Here is a 21,480-nt window from a genome sequence, read left to right as displayed (position 1 = left end):
AATCAAGCAAAAACAAGCAGAAAAGAGAAAGTATAAAAAGACAAAGCCCCACTATCATTGTTTCTCTGGGTATGGCTACATACCAAGTGAGATCCACATGTGGGCATCCCACTTACATAAAGCAATGTAGTTCCAACTTTAAGTTGAGTTTTTGTCACTTGCCATCAATAGGTTCTGACTAATATGTCAAATGTATCAAAATTTCATGTAAAATTAAAAAGTTTTTCAAAGGGCTTCCGGTCTCTTCTCTGGGACATAGAAAGCTGAAACAGAGCATTCCTCTTACCCTTACAATGAAAAAAATCAGACAAACTTCAAATTCATGACGTGTTTTTTTTTTTTTTTTTAACCCAGTGGAGAACTGGGTTGTAGAGCAGACACCTATTCTAAAACCTAAAGACAGACAGGCATCTTAAGGGAGAGAGGAGACGGTAAGTACTCGCTCCCCTGGGGTAGATGCAACCAGACACTGGTAGGAAGAGTTTGGCCAGAAGAGTTGATGAATTGAGGACAGCCAAATATGGGCCGTGTGAAACCGTGAAGCCCCGGGGGGCCACAGAAATTGTAGGCTCTTCCTCCATGAACTCCACTGGGTGCTCAAAGAAAAGAGTGGAGGGAAGCCTAAAAAAGTATTTGATGTGGTACAGACCTGAAGGAAGGAGCATACACATGGAGAGGCACAAAACTCTGCTGGATGCTTTCTCATGATCTCTCCTACGGAACACCAATTTTTGTGTCGAGGAAAGACTGTCAGTAAACATTGTTGTCTTTAGGGCATCGGTGAAAATTCAGTGCAGCTGGGGGAAGGGAACATCATCACCAACAAAACTCCACTCCTGAGGAAGGGGCAGGAGTACCTGCTGGACCCACAACTGGAGCTGGGGGCAGGACAGGCGAACTTAGAAGGACACACCCCCTCAGACCAAGGGACATCGTGAAGGCCTAAAACCGAGGTTTAATTAGAAAACAGAGAACGTCCTCTCCTTCCACCCTCTCCCCTCACCACCAAGCTAACAAGTTTCAAGTAGAAAGTAAAAGCAGATACTGAAGGCAGAGGGTCAGGATGGGCACAAGAACACACAAAGAGACATCCTGAGGGGCTGAGGACTGAGTGGACATTCTCCAGCCACCCAACTCCCAACCTAAACACAAGGTACCCCTCCAGGGGGTTTGAAGCCTGTGGTGCCCTGAGGGTAACCATCGAAACAACAAACCCCCAACCTGACCTACTTCCTGACTAGACTAACTTACACTCCTACATTGAAAACCTAGCAGAAGGAAAAGCATGCTCGGTCCCAGACGTAAAAACTATTTACTTCATGGTCCTCCACTTACCTTATTAATTTTAGCACTGTCATCTTTTCTAAGTATACATAAAATGCCAAATCTCTCTCATTTACCAGTTAGAAGTATCCCCCAAACATCATCTAAACTTTCCATTATCACTCAGTTTAAATATTTTCTATTGTACGTTATGATTTATTCTATGACCTAGCTTTCAACAAAAAATTAGGAGGCATATGAAAAGGCAAGAAAAAAAATATCCTAAAAGACAAAGCAACAGAGCAAGACTCAGATATGATACATATGCTGGAACTATCCAACAGGAAAATTAATAACTATGATTAATATGTTAAGGGCTCCAATGGAAAAGGTATATAACATAACATATTAGATGGGTAATTTTAGCAGAGAAATGGGAACTACAAAGAAAGACTCAAATGGAAATGACAGAAATGGAAAACACAGTAACAGAGATACAGAATGTTTTCAACACACTCATAACGCTAACAGCTGATGAATGAATGGATGAATTTGAAGCTGGGTCAACAGAAATGACCTAAACTGAAACACAAAGACAAAACTGAGTGCATTCAAAGAAGAAAAAATTACTGAATATCCAAGAGCTGCATAACAATGTCAAACTCTCTAACATATGCATATTTTAAACCTCAGAAAGAGAATAGGACAAAGAGGTATTTGAAGAAACAATGGGCAAGAAATTTCCAAAATAATGACAGACACCAAGCCACAGAGTCAAGAAGGTCAGCTAATACCATGTGGATAAATACGCAAGCAAATGACAAATGAATAAACAAACAACAAACCCTACACAACAACTAGACATGTCATGTTCCAACTGCTGAAAACAAAAGATGGGGAGAAAATCTTGATGGCAGTCAAAAAGAATAAAAAGACACATTACACAGAGAGGAGCACAAGTAAAAATTACAGAAGAGTTTCATGAGAAATCATGTAAGCCAGAAGATAATAGAGTGACATGTTTTGAGTGCTAAAAGAGGTTAGGGGGTGGCTGTCAACATAGAATTCTGTACCCTTGCAAATATCTTCAAAAACGAAAGACAAATACTTTCTCAGGCAAATGAAACTGACAGAACTCATTGCCAATAGACCTAAACTACAAGAACTGTTTAAGGATGTTCTTCAGACAGAAGAAATATGGTATTGGTTGGAAACCTGGATCAAAACAAAGAAATAGAGCATCATAAATGGAATGTGACAATAAAATAAATTTTTTCTTATTTTCAATTGCTCAAAAAGAGCAATTTTGCAGGAAAGCAAAAATAGTAACATAGTATTATGTGTTTACAGCATCTGTAAAAGTAAAATGTATGACAATAGCACAAAAGATGGAGGGAGGAAAGTGTTGAAATTCCTTACACTACACATGAAGTGGCATAATATTATTTGAAGGTAGATTCTGATAAATTAAAGTTTTAAAATTTTAATTTAAGAGCAATGATGTAAAAAAAAGGTATAAATAATAAGTCAATAGAAGATATAAAATGGAATTAAAAGTAGTTGGAAGTGACATCCCCTCTAAAGTTTGTTGTGCTACTCTTCCCCTCACCGCCCTAATTATCTGCTTCCTCTGGAGGCCCCCACAATACTTGGCTTATAACTTTCTATCACTTAAAACGTAGTACAGCATCCTAGTGACAAGATTTGGCTTTGGAATTAGACAAACCTGGGTTTTTTCCAAACTCTGACTCTCACTAGTTGTGTGATTTTGGGCAAATTTCACTCCCCTGAGCCTTAGTTGTCTCATCTGCAAAAGAGATATGGTAATGGTACCTATCTCAGGAATTTATTGTGAAGACTAAATGAGATAATCCATGTAAGTTTTTATCTCAGGATTCAGCATATAATAAGTACTCAATAAATACAGGTTATTTTATTTATTGCACTTGTGACATTGTTTTAAAAGTATTTTTCATATGTTTTTCTCTCCTGCATCCCCCATTGGAGTGTAAGCTCTTGGCAACAGACATTGGGTATTATTTATAGTCATACATTTATCTTCTAGCACATCAGTAGTATAGGCACATAGTGGATGTAAGTGCTGTAAGTGTTTTCCAGAAAGTGAAACAATGTGTGAGTGGGAGCTGAAGGTGTTTTTCCAACTCATCAGTGATATAACCCACAGCTGGAGTGGACATGTGTTCAGTGGAATTTTCCTTGTTACTTCCTGATTCTCATTTACATGCCAGATCTTTGAAATTGCCATGAATTTTCCTTCTAAGAGAGGCATTTATCATTTTTTTTCTCCTTGGATGTTTTAAACGTATATAGAAACCATCTCAGTCTCATCAATAGTCTTTCTTCAACTGAGGCAGAGGCACCATGCTTTGGTCCATTCAAAGTACTTCCATAACTGGTAGCTCAAGGAAAGAAAGAATGGAAAAGTCTGTGACCTTGAAGATCTTGTCCTAAATATGAACACCTGGTAAAGGACACTATTTGGAGTCTGCAGGTTCATATACATACGTTGTGTAGAATCAGAAGCCTTCAGCCAGTCAGGAGGACAAATGCCACTGGTTGGCTAGGTGAGAAAAGTGTTGCCTTGGCTTATCACCAAACTGAGCTCTCTCTTCAGGAAGCATTTTAGTGAGGGCTTTAAGGAGGGCACTCCCAGGTGCTGAGTAAGGGAGGTTTTCAAATTCTTCCAGTGAAGAAGTCTAGAGTTGTCACTGTTCCTGAATTCCCTGAAGCCACTCAAGCAGCTTTTGTGTGCCTTAAAAACATGTCACTGCCCCATTCTGGTGAAGATTCCGCAGCAGTGGCCCTTCAATCCTCTGTCTTAATGAAGGAACATCGCCACTGTCCTCAGGGGAGGGACTGCCACGGTGAGCCGGCGAGCAGCCCCCTTCAGTAGAGAGAGCTGTAGATTGTTTTTTTAAATGGGAGACCGTAAACACTTCTTTGACAAATTAACAGAGACACACTTAACTATGTAGATATTTGAACAACAGGACTAAATCCATGTATTTATTATAGTATACTTTAGCATGAGAACAAAGGAGAAATGAAGAAAGTAAAAGGTATAACTCTTGCATACCAAGCATGATGTCCCAAATGGGGAGGAAAAAACTGATCCTTCCTTTGAAGGCTGAGGTGGAAAGTTGCTGCCAGCATTCATTTCAGCCCCACCTCCCTTCCCAGGAGATAAATTACAGTAACTTGCATGGTTTGAGTTAAGGGAAACCCACCCCCCTGATGTGTGGGTGCTGTGTTGGGGAGTGGAAGACAAGAAAGTTGATGTGTTAGGCTATAAATCTGGACTAAAGATGTTTGGAGCTATTTAAGCACTTCCTAGCAATTACATGACACAGTCAAGAGTGGAGTCACGGTTGTGGCCACATGTAGTGAGCTGGCCATCAGCTCGTTACCACTCGGGCAGATGCACAGCTAGAAGCAGACTGTGTCTTACCCCTCTCCGTTTTGCAAGAGGGGCTCGGCTGATCACACAGCACAGAGCAGCACATTCACAGCAGAACAGCCAGCTCTGCCGGCCATGTGTTAACTTCCCCACTGTGAACAGGACAGCAGGCAGCAGGGAGGCAGCTGCAAGATTTATAAGAAGCCAAGAAAATCAAAACATAAACCATGAGAAGCCCGAGGAGGGAACTCTAATGACCCAGATGCTCGATCTAAAACCTTCCCGCCTCCCACGTACTCTCCTGCCCCTGCACTGTGACTCGTCATCTCTCTAGAATAATAAAACGTTATCCAACCGCCACATCCAAGCTAAGACTTCACCGCTCAAAAACCAGTTTTTCCATTTCTGAGCTCTCCACTGAATTCAATTAGTATGTATTAAGGATTCACCGTGACCTTGCATTTTGTCAGATGTTGCCTAAGGTAGGAAATAAATAAGCACACTCATGGTCCCCCATCGAGGAGTTTCTAATCTCAGGAACACAGACATATTGGACTGTATTCTTTGTTTCTGGACATAGAGCAGAGCTTGTGAAATTCTTCTCCTGAACCATCCTGGGCAGCCACTACAAGTGGACAAGTATCCCTGAGAGTCAGGAAGATGTGCTATGCTCCTGCAGCGGCTTCGTGAATCTTCTGCAAACCATTCTTTACTTCTGTACTTGGGCAGACTAGGAATAGGACTGAGTTCAAGTCTGGCTCTGCGAGACAGTGACTTTGGATAAGTTATTGAATAATTGGTGCAAAAGAGCAACATTTAACATTGCACAGAGGTTGATTGTATGCTACTGTGTGCCTGACTCTGTTCTGGACATTGGGACATACGAGCAAAAAAAATAGGCAAAGATCTTTGTCCTCATGAAACTTACATTCTAGTGAGAGAGACAATAAAATAATAAACAAGTCAATGAGAGAATATGCTAGAAGGTGATGAACGCTATGGCAAAAATGTTAAAATAGTGCATGTAAGACGATTGGGAGGCTGTGTGGAGAGCAGAGTAGGGGCAAGTTGCAATATGAAACTCGGTGGTGTGGGTAGGTCCCACTGAGAAGATGAGATTCTAACAAGGCCTTCAAAGAGCTTATGGAGTGAGCCCAATGGATGTATGAGGAGGAGCATTTTTAGACAGAGGCAACAGCTAGACAAAGGGGTCTAAAGTGAGAGCATGCCTCCACAGTGGAGGAATTCCAAGGACAGCTGGATTGAGTAAGGGGGAGAATAGGACAGGAGGTCCAGAGGAGTAATAGGGAACCAGCTGGTGTTGGTCTGTGGAGCAGTGCAAAGGATTTGGCTTGACTCTGTACGAAATGGGGAGTCCTCTCAGGGTTCTGAGTAGAGGCAAGATGTGGTTTGCATTTTAAAAGAAAAACTTGAGGGACTTCTAGTTTCAGCTCCAACATGAAAAGAAATTAGAAGCTGTTACTCCCATTTTTACAACAAGAAAAAGCTGGACAAACTGAAAAGCAATGACTCTTCTTAACCCATCAGACAACTGATGTCTCCAGGAAAGCCACCACTCTGGAACCCGGAGAGAGAGGGGAATCCAAAGAGTCAGGCCTGCTTACCTGGGGCAGAAGCTGCTGGAGCCATGAACTGAAGGAAACAGACAAATGATGATTTTGACAAAGTGCTGGAGGCTGAGTGTGAACTAGCATGAGATGAAACTCCTAGGCACCACTATCTTAGGGAGCCCTCCACACTTTCATGGGTTTTGCCTTCAGAAACTTCAGCAGGTTCTCATGGTGAAGAGCCAAGAAAGATCTCCTCAGGGGTCTGGCATGGAGAGGGAAGATTAACCACTGTGAAATGCAATGGCCCACCCTGAAGGGTAAAGGGCCTTTCCTGAGCCTTATCCCAGTTAGGAGAAGGGAATTCCTTCTACTCCAGCTTATCTCACCTAAGGGAACAAAGCACAGTCAACAGGGCCAGGGCCTCAGGAAATCGACTGAGAATGCTCCCACCAGGGAAGGGAGTAGAGTGCAAGGGGGGAAACAGGAGTGAGACACAGGCCCAATAAAAGACTGAGATTTGACTGGACGATAATAGAATGTTCTCCCTCCTCCATACCTTAGAAACACACCAACCAGGATCCAGAGTAGTAATCCTAGATTACAGCTAGAAGAACTACAAGACACAAACTCTCTCTGAGGAGGAGTTTTTAGGGAAGCCAAAAGTCAAGAGGAGAGAAAAACAAAGACAGCAGGAAAATCTGAAGCCTCTGGGACCTACTGCTACAGCAAACATTAAAGATAATCCAAATCCTAATCAGAAGAACAGAAATCCTCACACTAAATGCCTATTTACTGCAGTTCCTATTACCCTATACAACACGTCCAGCTTTCAATAAAAAGCTAAGAGCATGCCAAAAGGCAAGAAAAAACAGTCTGAAGAGGCAAAGCAAGCATCAGAACCAGACTCAGATATGAAACAGATGTTGGAATCATCAGACAGCACTTAAAACAACTATCATTAATATGTTGAGAGCCCTAATGGAAAAAGTAGACAACTTGCAAGAACAGATGAGTAATGTAAACAAAGAAAAGGAAACTCTAAGAAAGCATCAAAAGAAAACCCTAGAAATTAAAAACACTCTAACAGAAATGAGGAATGCCTTTAATGGGCTCATGAGTAGACCTGACACAGTCAAAGAAAGAATCAGTGAGTTTGAAAATATGCCAATAGAAATTTCCCTAACTGATTGCAAAGAGAAAACACCAAAATATAAACAGAACATCCAAGAACTGTGGGATGATATCAAAAGGTATAACATATATGTAACTGTAGTACCAGAGGAAGAAGAAAGAAAGAATGGAGCAGAGGAAATATCTGAAGTAACAGCAGCTGAGAATTTGCAAAATTAATGACAGACACCAAAACACAAATCCAGAAAACTCAAAGAACACCAAGCAAGATACACACACACACACACACACACACACACACACACACACACAAACTCCTAGACATATCATATTCAAATTTCAAAAAACCAACAGAGAGAAAATGTTGAAAAAAAGCCAGAAAGAAAAAAACACCTTATATATAGAAGAACAAAGACAACAATTGGAGCAGACTTCTAACTAGAAACCATGCAAGCAAGGAGAGAGTGGAATAAAATATTTTAAGTGTCAAAAGTAAAAACTCCACCAACCCAGGGCTCTATGTGCAACAAAATCATCCTCCAAAATTGAAGGGAAAATAAAGACCTACACGGTCTTTTTAGATAAACAAAAACTGAGGAAATTCATTACCAGCTGACCTTCCCTGTAAAAAATTGGATAAGAAGTTTTTCAAGCTGAAGGAAAATGATACAGTTCAGAAATTTGAATCTATATAGAGAGCATCAGAAAAGAAAAACTGAAGGTAAAACAAAATATTTTATTATTCTTATTTTCGATTGATATAAAATATAACCCTTTGTTTAAAGCAATTATAGGAACAATGTATTGCATGATTTTAACATATGGATAAATGAGATAAATGACAGCAGTGCCACAAGGGACAGAAAGGAAATTTGAAAATACTCTGTTATAAGGTAGCTGTGTCAGAAATGAAGCAATATTGTGTCATTTGATAATGGTTCTAGATTAGCTTAAAATGTATATTGTATGCTTCCACTTTGGGGAAGATGAAGTAGACATACTTTTCCATATTCATCCTGTTAAGTACAACTGAAAACCCTAGACATGAGATATAAAATAAATCTAAAAAGATTCTGAAAGTTGGAGAGAAGGTGGGGGGAGACCAGCTGGGGACCTTGGGATCTAGGGAAAGGACTGATGGTGAGCTCCCTGGATTTTTCTTTTTACCACATATATTCCAGACTTAGAGCTGAACAAGCCAGCAACCCAGAAATGGCAAAAGGCATGGAAAAACAACCAAATCCTGCTTTCTCTAACCAAAGGATCAGGAAAAGGGCAGTCTAGCAAGACAGAAAAATTTAGTAAATAACCTCTCTTCTCCAGCCTAACACCACAGAAGATCTAAAAAACTACACCACTAAGAGAATGAAAAGACAAGACTAGAAAATGCATATCCCAAAAAGGACTTGTACCCACAATATGCAAAAATCTCTTAAAACTCAACAATAAGAAAACAAAACCACCCAGTTAAAAAATGGGCAAACTATCTGGAAACTTCAACAAAGAAGATATACAGTTGGCAAAAAAGCATATGAAAAAGAGGTTCAACATGATTTGTCATTAGGGAAATGAAAATTAAAATGAGATACATTATAAATACCTATTAGAATTGCTACAACCCCAAAAAACAACAGTATAAATTGCTGGTGAGGGGGTGGAACAATAGGAACTCTGATTCATTGCTAGCAAGAATGCAGAACAGTATAGAGCATCTTGGAGGAAATCTGGAAGTTTCTTACATAGCTAAACATAATTTTACCACAAAATTCACCAATCATGTATTCATCCAACTTATTTGAAAATTATGTCCACACAAAAACCTGCACACAAATGTTCATAGCAGCTTTATTCATAATCACCAAAAACTAGAAACAATTAAGATCTCCTTCAATAGGTAAATGTATAAACATCTATACAATGGAATACTATTCAGCAATGAAAGGAATGAACTATTAAGCCAAAGTCACACAAAGACATGGATAAGTCAGAAATGCATATTGTGAAGTCAAAGAAGGCAGTCTGAAAAGGCTACATAAGTATGATTCCAATTATATGACATGCTAAAAAAGGCAAAACTGAAGAAGCGGTAAACAGATTAATGCTGCCATGACTTTGGGGAAAGGAGAAAGGACTGAATAGATGAAGCACAGGGGATTTTTCAGGGCAATAAAACTATTCTGTAAGATACTCTAATGATGTGCGCATGACACCATGTATTTATGAAAATACATAGAACGTTCTAACACAAAAAACTTAATGTATGCAAATTTAAAAAATCATCTAGGAAGTGGGAGGACCCCAAGATGGAATGCAGATTGTGACAAAACAATCTAACTCTATTACAAATGTATGAAACAACTTCACTAAGGGAGGCGAAGAAAAAAGGTGCCAATCCAAGTAACTTTGAAAATGAGTGGATTTTTAAAAAATTATTTTATTTAGATAATGGTTTACAACATTGCATAATTTCAGGTGTACACTATTATTTATCAGTTTCTCTATAGAATGCATCATGCTCACCACCAACAGTCAAGACTGGAAAGAAATACAATTGAAAAAAAAAAGGACTTGAAGGAGAAGGAGCAGGCAAAAAAGAAAGAAAATGAGTGGAATTTGTAAGACTAACGACAAAAGAATAACTACACTGCATATAAGTAGTGTACTCTAGTTGATAAAGTAGTTTCCCATGGGGTGTGGGTTAACAATTATGAAACCACTATGCAAGTATGCCGAAAATGAACAGTTAAGTAAGCAGATGACAGATGGTGGAAGTCAGGTTTCTCACTGATGGAGTGGGAAGTTATGGCAAGCAAGAATTGACTAAAATGGTCCATGTGGTAACAAGTTAGACTTGGAGATATCAGTATTAACTCACGTTTAGCTTAATATGATGCAGGTGGTTACACATGGAAATATTTCTATATATGTGTATATACATGGGTATAAACACATATATTTTGTTCCTCTCTCAGCTAAGACGGCCTGAAGGCAATGACACTCAAATATCAACAAGCACACTAGAGTCCAGATTTTGATTTCTAAATATCATTCTCTAATAAAAGGAAGCAGGGCTCCTTGGAGAAACGGCCAATTCTATGACTAAGGCAGGAAATATGGAAGACAAGCCTAGAACATCTTATAATGACAGAAAGCAAGAAAGTGCTAAAACACACACGCAAAATGATGGGCTTACGTCAAAGGTAGGGACATAGAAACCAAGTGAAACAGCACCAAATAGCCAAAAGAGCAACAGATGAGTACAGTAATTTTGTATTATTACCCAAAATATAAAATAAATACCTATGACTCCATACTGATATAGATCAATCAATACATGATGGATAGATAGATAGATAGATAGATAGATAGATGTAACAAATCTCCCATGCAGAAGAATCAAAGTATTTTAAAAATAAATCACACAATTTATGTAGACACTCCCCCTCAAGGAGGTGGAACATTAGTCCCCACTGTTTAAACATGGGCTACACATAGTGTCTTTCTTCCAAAGAATACGGAAAGATGGACAAAAAGGTAACTTTACAGTGGAAAACCTGACAAATACTCCCTAAGGCAAGTTCAAGGGCAACATCAGCAGTGATGTCACGTTGCTAGCATGAATCATTGATATGATGTGATGGGAACGGCACTTTATCTCTGTTGTGTTCCTCCCAGAAACCTGTAAGTCCAGTCTTAACATGAGAAAACATCTTCTACTAGAAGGACATCCTACAATACACCTAACCAGTGCTCCTTAAAGCTGTCAAGGTCATCAAAAACAAGGAAAATATGAGAAGGGTCATAGCCACGAGGAGCCTAAGGAGACATGACAACTAAATGCAATGTGGCCTCCTAGGTGGACTCCGCAAAGAGAAAAGAACATTACAGAAAAACTAAGGAAATCTGAATTACATATGGAACATACGGACTTTAGTTAATCATAAAAGATCAATTTTAGTTCATTAATTGTGACAAATGCACTAAACTAATGTAAAATGTTAATAATAGGAGAAACTGAGTATATGGTGTGTGGAAACTCTAAGTTCACATCTTCTCTACAAATGTAAAATTATTCCAAAATAAGTTTACTTCAAACAAACAAACTCCTCTGGCCACTCTGTTTAGAATACGCTGTAGGGTAATGAGGGTAGAAACAGCAAGGCCAGTAACCCATGTGAGAGATGATGATGCTAGAACCAAAATGGCAGCAGTGGAGGTGGCGAAAATTGAGTAGACACTCGTTATATTTTCAAAGGTTGATCTCTGCATAAGGAGCTGAGAAAGCAATCAGAATTTTAGAGTGCCTGATGATGTAACTTAACTCTTTGCTATCTGTAACTATTCCATCTGCCCCACTAGAAATGCTCTAAGAGGGCATTTCTGCCAAAGCATCTCAGTTCCTTAGACAGCATACTTAGTAGTCAGTAAATAACAACTGTTGAATCTAATTCTCTCTGCTGTATAATGAGATACTTCAAGCCTCTTTGCTTCTGTTTGGGCTTAGCACCTCCCAGAACACCGGTAACCCAACCTCAAAGCAAATGTAATTCTCCTACTTATCTTACTGGAGTAGAAACTTTCCTTTAAAAATCCATCTAATTAACTTTCAGATTAATTGACATTATATTTGCTCTATAAGAGTTATTGATGAATCCCACAATCCAATGAGTTCTCAAGGCCAGGAAGTCATTTTTTCATTCATTTGTACACTCTTGACCAGTTCTACCACTTGCATTGAATGGTGGTTATGCTTAACAAGACATGGTTATACTTGTTGCCAAAACCGTTTATATCAGTTTCACTTGTCACTATAATGATTTTGTACTTCAACTAAATATACAAACTGATGCAATACGAGTACAAACGAAAGAGAGTTGCTTCTATCACAACGAAGTGAAGTGCTAATGACCTGATGAACACAAGTCTCTAAAGATATTGCCGTGGACTTGGGTATGAATGAGAAGAGATTTGGGAACAAAGAAAATGTGAACTGCTCTCAGAATACTTCACAAATAACTTCAACTTCTCACTTCATGTAGAACTTAAAAAACAGAAACAGAACATCCTAGAAACATATTACAGGCATGGTTCATGCAATAAGAGCATAATTCAGTAGATTCCCACCCAAAGAAAAGGCTCTGCTCTCCCTCAAAAAACTGGTAACAAGAGTTCATTATAAGTTTCAAGCTACTATAAAATTATAAAGATCGGTACATGTAGGTATCATTTATTATTATTTCCTGCTTAAGTTTTTCAGTTAACCAACCAACCATCTGCCAAATTTAGACAGATACTGTATAAAGTTCCTACTGCACTGATCCCCCTTCCCACTCATTCCTGTTTTCCTTTTCTCTCTCCCCATTTCTTTCTCATCAATACTTTTAAATGACAGGCTGCCAGTATGATCCAGATAGATTTCCTACAGAAAGTTGCAGATGACTTAAAAGTTTTATCAGAGCAGACTTCATTTCCTTGAAGATAGGGCATCGCAGGTTATAAAGATCACTCCAGGCCTTATGAATTAATGTTATTACAGGAGTTAGTCTAATCTATATGAGCCTGCAAGGTGACCTTACTAAAGACTCCAAAATTATGAAAAAGATCAATAAACCTGATAAGTCCATTCTTCCACTCAGTGAAGGAAAGTGAGCTAAAAATAAACTGAAGGTGGAAAATGGAGCATCAGTCAACATTATTTAGCAAAAAGATAATGCAGAGATGCTACAACCACTGGTTTATTTCAGGATAGTGAGAATTAGTCTACATAATGACTCTGTGAAGGAGGCGGGTGCACATGTTAGCATCTAGAAACTCAGAGGAGGCAGCGGGAAGCCATGCTGAAGCGAAGGGCACCAGAGAAGTAACATTCGTTGTCCATGATTTCCTGGCTGGAGATGCCTAAGAATGCAATTCTCGTATTAAGTATCAAGCCCTACACTGTAAATCTAGAGATGGCGGCATTAAGCAAACGTTGTACACTAGCCCTTCACATCACATATTTAGCACGTTTATGCCTGGCAAGGGCAGTGGACTAAATCTTTTATACATAAGGGGAATATCGTGTCTAAAGGCTTTACCTCTTATAAGCCAATAAAGTATCAACAGCCCTAAAGTGGGGGTTGTTGCGGAGTTTTCTCTTAAAGACAGCTTCACTGAATAGCACGCTATAATGTTCCCCACAATAGCCACATTTACATACACTGACCTGTGATCAGTGAGATACTCGGTCATTCTAAACAGGCATTGAGGCACTGTACCAAGATCACTGCAGTAGGCACAGAGGATACAAAAGATAACATAGGATCCCCGACCTTGAAGAACTGACATGACCCCTGCCAGGTCCACGTGTCAGCAATCTCATCAATGACTTCTCCATCGCTGAATCCAGTGGCTACCTTTTGGTCTTGGGCTTTGACCTCTGTGAAGCCTCTGATATTGTTCACCAGTCCCTCTTTCTTAAAACTGCTTTCTTTCTTATCATTAGACTTTACTTCTTGTGTCATGGGTCACTTCTCAATCTCTTTTGTCACATCTTCCTCCTCTACTTGTTTCCTAAATGCTGGGTAATCCTTGTTGAAGGCAATGTAAGTCTTTTGGAAGGATTCTCTACTGAGATTCTTTCATGTACGTCCTGTTGACCCAGCTATTCCCTTTAGGAATCTAAGTTTCTGAAGCACTCATGAGCACCAGGATGTTAATTATGATCTTTGTGTGGTCAAATGCAGTAGCATCAGACACTTCCTGTCTGCCCTCTTTCTTCCCTCCCTGACCCCCAGTGCCTGTAGTTTGGTTAGGACTCAAGGGGCAGGCAAGAGACCCAGGTCTCATTGACTAGAGGACTTGCACCCCTCTGGCCACTGTACCTGGTCCATGGATGAACACATCACACAAAAAAAGTCAATGAGACTCTCCCCCAGGACTTTGGCGGAAACTATCAGGAAAGATGCTTTCTCTTCTCTCTGGGATTATTAGCTGTAAGATTGCCATAAACCTAGAACTGCTGGTGACCATAGTTACACCATGTGGATAGAGCCAATCTAAGAATGAAGCCAACAGAGAGGACAGTCAACAGATGGGCAAGAATGTGAAATAAAAACAGAATTTTGATGGCATTTAAGCCTCTGAATCATCCATCCAGTTATGTGAACTATTAAATTTTCTTTTTTTATTAAGCCATTTTCATTTAGGTTCCTGGAGTTTGTGAACATAGAAATCTCAATTACTACAGAAAAACCCTGAAAACAAACTACATGTCTATCGATTTGGGAATGGTTAGTCAAATTATGGTATGTGCTATGGAATATTATGCAGGTCTTAAAAGGCAGAGGCATTGTCATACATACTGTCATGGAACTTCTCTAAGATATATTTTTAAGCAAAAAAAGGGAAGGAAAAAAATATGTAAAGAATGATCCTATTAATATTTTAAATTTGTGTGTGTGTATGTGTGGAAATGTGCAGAAAACAGAATGGAAGAAATTATTCTGAAATGCTTACAATGATTATCATTAGGGAGATAAGGAGTTAAGGAGTGAGAGATGTGTATAAAGACAGATTTTCTCTGTATTTTTTCAACTTTATTACAACTTGCATACATTTATGTATTACTTATGTAAATTAAAATATTTAAATGGGAAACAATCCTGTTCCCTAGGTCTTTACTATTGGTACTCATTGCTTCTCATTTCACAATTCAACACATCTAAAATCAACATTCTTTTTCTCCAAAATGTCTTTCTTTTTTTTCCCCTCATCTAGTTAATGACACCACCTAGTCACTAGAGTACGTGATCCGAAAGTTCTCCCAGATGTAGCTTTTCCTCCCACAGTCCACTTCCCCCAATATCCTAATGGTCGCTGAATGTTATCAACTCTATCTCCTAAATACCTCTTGAATCTGTCCCCCTCTCTTTGTCCTCACTTCTGCCACCAAAGTTCAGGCTTTCCTTATGAGTTGCCTGGATTATTACAATACTCTCCAATTTCCAAGACTCCATGCTTTCTCATCTTTTACCTACTCAGAGTTGTTTCTAAAATGCAGTTCTGATCCTGTTACTCCTCTACTTATCAACCTTCAGCTGATGCAATAATAAAGTCCAAACTCAGAAGTGTGGCATGCTTGGCCCTTTGTGATCTGACTTATGACATCACCTCCAGTTTCATCTCTCACCACTCTCCTCCCCATGTCGTCACACTTACCAAATATCTTGCAGTTCCCAGAACATGCTAAACTCTCTTGCGTCTGTGCTTTTGCACAGGTGGTTTCCATAGCTCCCTTTTCCCTGCCTTCCTTGTCTGAATCACTCCCTCACTCTTCAAAGTTCAAGGTAAGCATCATCATTTCTGAGTCTTCCGGGTGGGATTGGGTACCGCTTTTATGTGTGCTCTTGAAATTCTCCGCCATGGCCACCGTCCTTATCATACTTTACTGCAATTAACTCTTTACCTACCTGTCTTCCTTCTAGATTCCCCAAGCAAGGGAAGCAGCATCACAAAGTACAGCCTATTAAATCTGCTCTACCATTTAATAGCTGTGAGATTGGCAATTAACTTAATTTCTTTGCCTCTGTTTTCTCACTTGTACGATGAAGAGCACCCACCTACAAAGTTGCTGTGAGGATCAATGCGGTCAATATGTGCAAAGTGCTGAAAACAGTACCCGGCCCATGGAAAGCACCAAATAAGGATTTGCTATCATTCGTATTATTAGTAATCTTTGTGCCTAGTACAATGCCTGACACTTAAGAGATGCTCAATAAACAATTACTTTTTTGAACAAAATATTTTTAATAAACACTTCTGTAAAAGCATGCATTCCCCCCAAAATGGTTGTATTTTAATGCAAGACTTTCCACTTGCATACAGAAAATACAGAAAAATGCCATGTAGAAACTCTGATTTCAAATAATTTGAATGCTAACTGCAGCCGTCCATAAAATAGCCACTCATCATGACTATGGTGTGATTATTCACACAACTTTACATAAAAACAACATCACCCATTAATTTAAATTTCCTAAATGGTAAAAGTGCTAGTAGCCCCCGTGTTGAACTAATGGCCTGTAGAATTTCATATTTAATGCATTCTGAAAATGCTGGCAGAATTATCCTCTGGCAGGATTTTTTCAAGTCCTGCTTCTACAACTAAAAATTACTAAAAATTTCAAGACAAGATAGTTCCTAAGAACTCTTTCAAGACCAGTGGGAGAGCATGAAAGAACTTTGTCATCATTGTTTCTGTCACAACCAAATATTCCTTGCAACCAAATGGCTTCACCTGGAGCATATCTTACTGTCCACCAAAGATCTAGGCAGCACAGAAATGGTGCAAATCCATTACAGTGGTTAGTTCGTAGAAGAATGTCTAATGGGCAGAAGAGAGAGAGGAAAGGGACTGAGAGAATGAGGCACCAAGGAAAGATGGACCTCACTTCTCAAAGGTGATGAGCCACACGGGGTGTGTGGCTGGAGCATCACATCTCAGGCTATGATATGCAGGGGCTGTTCTTTCCCTCTGGCCCCGACATGCGAGCCCAGGACACCATCCATGATGAACGTCCCATGCACCACGTCAATGCATGAGCTGCACTTAACCTTCCCCGTTGGACTCTGGCCCTGGAACTCATTATTTCCCATTTTTCACAAGGTCTGCCAGACTGAAGAGACTAGTCGACATCCATCTTCCAGACCTCAGGGGGAATTCGAGGAGTCAGGGAGGCAAGGGATAACACGCAGGCAATGCCCTCTGGAAGCCACCTATTGTATTCTCTGGCCTCCTGGTGCTTTGACCTCACTCTGTAGATCATCTCTTTAATCGCATCTCTCCTATCTTACTACCGATAAAGCCTGGAGGATGAGGGGCAACAAACTTATAATAAGGAGTCCTATATTCACACAGCTCCCTTCTTCCGAGGAACCTGGATGCCCTTTCCGGGTCTCTTCATTAATCTTGCAGCCCTTCCGTGACGTGGCTGCCAGGCATACAATGACTCTCTATTTAGCAGAACAGGAGCAGGGCTGGGGAAAAGGGCATAGAGATTCTGAAATGGCCAGATGAGAGGACATGTCATAAGCAGGACTCTAATGAGCCTAGTGAATAAATAAAATTTCCTATTGTGCAATGAAGAACCCTAAAGAGCAGTATTCCTTGCAAAAACAATATTGGAGGTTTCTAGAAAGTCTCTAGGAAATATATTAATAGAGACAATTTTTTTAAAGATATATTAAAATGAGGATAATGTACAGGAAGCATCAGTTGGGATTGGCAGGCAGGACATTTACAGGAAACAGTAACTGTGGGCTCCCTCATTGCCACCACCGTCTTCTGTCAGTAATTTCTACTGGCTTTGTTTCCAGGAAGATCTCAAATGCTTAAAGTATATTTTTTATCAGGGAATCAGATCTTGTTTCTCATTCCGGAAGATGCACTGCTGCCGGCTCTCCCAAGATAAAGAGTCAGCAGGCGTCAGAAAGAGTTGGGATATGTCAGGACTGACTCACTCGACGGTATGTTAATTTTTCTAGCTTTTGTCTCACTTGCTTTGCTTTCTTTTGCTTTTAGACTCAGCTATTAGCCCCAGCCCAAAAGTAGACTATTCAAATTATGTGTGCTAATGTTCCCTCAATTAGAGAAAATAAGAATGCTGCTACTACAGTTCTGTCTGAAATTATTAGTATTTTATTTGATGTTTCAAAAAGATTATGGCAAGTGAACGGCAAACGCCTACAGCAACTAAGTTTTTATGGATTTAGTTTCAGATTGTGTCCCGTCAGGTCCCCCCCGCCCTGTTACCCACAGGACGGCACTGTGTCCTCCTGGACGGGAAGAATGACAACAGCTACGCATAATTCCTTTTTTCACCCCAGCAAGCCTCGTCATCCAGACGCCTGCATCTGGCCGCATACTTTCAGCAGTGCCCTGCTCTCCGTTGACCAGCAGGCAGCTCAGTGGGGAAAGACGCCTGAGCCCCAGAAAATGAAAATCACTCTCCTATCACAGATGTAGAATCACTATAAGCCGTGTTCTGAAGACTTGCACAGCCAAACCCTCACGGCACTCGGCTGTGCTTTTGTTCACCCAGCACCTCTCACTTTATAAGATGATACTCAGGTGGACAGTTCGCTGCGGAAGCTGGTCACACTCCTCACGTAGCACGCAGTGTGTTTAAAAAGAAAAATGATCTTTTTCTACTTACAAAGGCTTTAAAAATTCTGCCTTGTATTTGGAAAGCACATTCTACTTAAAAACTTCTTTTATAGTTACAGTAATTAATCCTCTCAACACCTGGGTGAGCTTGGCATCATTATTTTCAATTTTCAAGAAACAGGTTCAGAAAGCAATATAAATATCACCATGTCAAAATATAAACAAGGTCAGGGTCAGGAATTCAATTCATCACAGCATGTTTTGCATCGGATAATAAGCTCTTACCTCCACATGTAGTAAAATTATTTATAATAACTTTATAGATGCTTTAAAGATCATAGGATATAATTTTACATTTATTATGTGAGATAATGGGAATTTATATATAATGAAGGATAACAGAATATGGAAGCCTGTGATTTGAACCATCAGAAAAATGGGAAAAGTTTATTAAGACCAGATAGAACGCAGACAAACAAGAGAACAAATGTTTGGAGGTAAAGGGCGAAGGCCAGGCTTCTGGAATAAGATACGGAAACTGCAGAAGTAATAGTAAGAAGCAAGTGACAAATGATGCAGAAGGGACTTAGACAACTGAAAATTCAGTGTTCTACCAGCGTTATAAGAGGAAATGTGCAGGCAGTGATGGGGTGATCACAGTTACTTATGGCGCTTCTCATATTCCTTAAAACATGAGAGTTTCAAATTTTTGTTACCTAAAACAGGCAGAGAGAAAGTCAGTAGATGGAAAAGATAAGTAATAAAGAGAAAAATTAACAGAAGTGATTCAAAAAAAGGTAAAAACTAAGTTCAGGAGGAAAACCTTAAAATTTAAAAATTATTAACCAACAGGGGAAGTTGTGGCTATGTCCCTCTCAGGGCAGAAAGCCCCTGGCTGCTGCATTGAACTGAGTGCAGGAGGAGGCCGACGGGAAAGGACCTGTGGGGTCACTGAGCTTATTTACCAGAACTGTTCCAAATTCCTTTTCATTTCTGTTTACAAACCGGAGCCTTGTTTCAGTGCTCCGAACATACTCAGGCGGGTATACAGAGGCCCTTCTCTCCCTCATGTTATGAGGGAGGCGTGAGGACACCATCCTCATAGATTTGCTTGAATTGTGATTTCTCATTGCCCATGGATGAATTTTCAATAGATGGAATCCTGACCTGAGAATAGCTAAGGGAATGAAAATACTCCGAGGACCCGGCTCTAGGGTACCAGGTCTCAAATTTGACCCCAAGAGGCAAAATCCTAGCTAAGTAAAAGAAAAAAAAAATTAGTATGGTAGCTCATCTTTAATTGAATTCAGAGCATTTGAGACCTAGGGAAGTTCCATAATGAGATTGTTAACAGAGACAAGATCATAAAATTTCAAGCAACACTAATGGCTAATTCATTTTAATTAGTGATTTTTGGCAAATAACATGGTATATTTCTATTCCATGACGAATGTCCCTAAAATGGCAGCAGGCATGTAACACGCATATTAATTCAATTTAATTTCATTCTACAATTTTTTAAAAAAGACAATGTTGAAAACTCTCAAAACATTTGATAAGAAACGCACCTTTTAAATTTTAAAATGAAGACGATAGCTAATGAACTTGCCTTGCTAAATAAAATGGACACCATGAAGAAATCCAGTAAGAAACTCTCTGAAATATCTTTGTAGTCAAAATGGAAAAAGATTACAGTAAAGCTCAAGTGGATAAACTGGTGAACTGGGTTACAGAAAGCCGTCCGCAACAGCTTCATGCCGGCGATGATCATCAGAAAAATGTCCCAGCTGTTGGAAAGGAAAGAAAAGAAGTGATCAATGACGCCATGCGAACTGGTAGGTGAGTCACAATAGCTCATGTATCTTGAGCATTTACTGTGCATTACGCAGTTTACAGGCACAAGAAACCAACTTGGTGGGCCCTATTATTATCCTCACTTGTCAGTGGAGTAAACTGAGTCTCAGAGTTCGAGTCACTTGTCTGAGGTCTCACGGGGCGGAGCCAGGATTGAAACTCAATGCCAAGCAACTCTGGAGCACAGATTCTGCAACTTGAGGCAGCCCTTTTCCACCATATGCTTTTCACAGTTCCCTGTCCTTTGGCAAGGACACAGAGCTCCATGGAGCTTATCTGAAGGACTACTGCAGTGACAGATGCCACAGACAGCTTGATGGAAAGTGACAAAACAGAGAGCATACTGTCCCTATTAGCATCTGCTCAGTACGTGTCTTTTTATTATGAAAGAATCTCACTGAAGCAGTGACGTCATAATGGTTAACAGTAGATGCTGAGAAGAGGAAAACTCCCAGCATCTTAATAAAGCCATTTTTACCATAACATATTAACTTCCAATGTTTGCCAGCATATTTGTCATCCTAGTGAGCATAAGCTGTCTGGTCTCCCTTTTTTTCTGCTGAAAATTATATCATCAACATTTTTCCCCCATTGCATAGGCCTCAATAAGGAGCTCACCGAAGCAATCGGGCAAAGAAATACCAGGACTTTGCTTTGAGGACTGAACTCCTGAATGCTCTGGTCTAGGGAGTCAGATTGTTAACCTGTGTAGAGAGCATGTGTTATGTGTACAATTCTACCAGTTGATGAGGTCAACAATGAACGGCCTACCGACCTTGAGATTGGAAGGTAAATGATAAGAGCTCAGAACAGCCTGACAGAGCAAGCTACTACCTCCCAGAGGGCTCTGTCTTTCTGCAGGAAAGCTCTGCAGAATTTAACTAGGTTCTTCTCCAATTATAACATCCTATGCGGGAACTCGAAAGACAGAAGTGGGAATACTTTCCAGAGAATGGTTGCACCTCTAAGACAGAGGTTTCCTTTTCTGGCTAAGTACAGAAAACTGGGGCTGTACCTCCATTTCCACAAGCCTAGAGGGATCCTGGGCTCTAGACCCTTATCAGGATTATTAATGTGTTTAAAAAGTGCTTTCAAAG

The 21,480-nt window shown here is 39.9% G+C and overlaps 1 protein-coding gene across 2 annotated transcripts in view; it reads right to left on the bottom strand.

Annotated features, from left to right (window-relative positions):
• The window catches only part of PCNX2 (pecanex 2), a 281,662-nt gene that overhangs the window by 107,572 nt on the left and 152,610 nt on the right, over positions 1-21,480 (bottom strand). For both annotated transcript variants that reach the window (XR_011538712.1, XM_008527506.2), the window contains exon 21: positions 20,139-20,316. Coding sequence is in view for 1 of the 2 variants with exons in the window: in XM_008527506.2 (XP_008525728.2) it covers positions 20,139-20,316 (178 nt within the window). In the remaining variant the exon portion in view is untranslated. The remainder of the gene's footprint in view (positions 1-20,138; positions 20,317-21,480) is intronic.

Source organism: Equus przewalskii, chromosome 1 (genome assembly GCF_037783145.1).
Source record: "Equus przewalskii isolate Varuska chromosome 1, EquPr2, whole genome shotgun sequence".
In the NCBI taxonomy this organism is placed as follows: Eukaryota; Metazoa; Chordata; class Mammalia; order Perissodactyla; family Equidae; genus Equus; species Equus przewalskii.
Note: the sequence above shows the minus strand (reverse complement) of the source record. Positions and strands in the feature narration are given on the sequence as shown.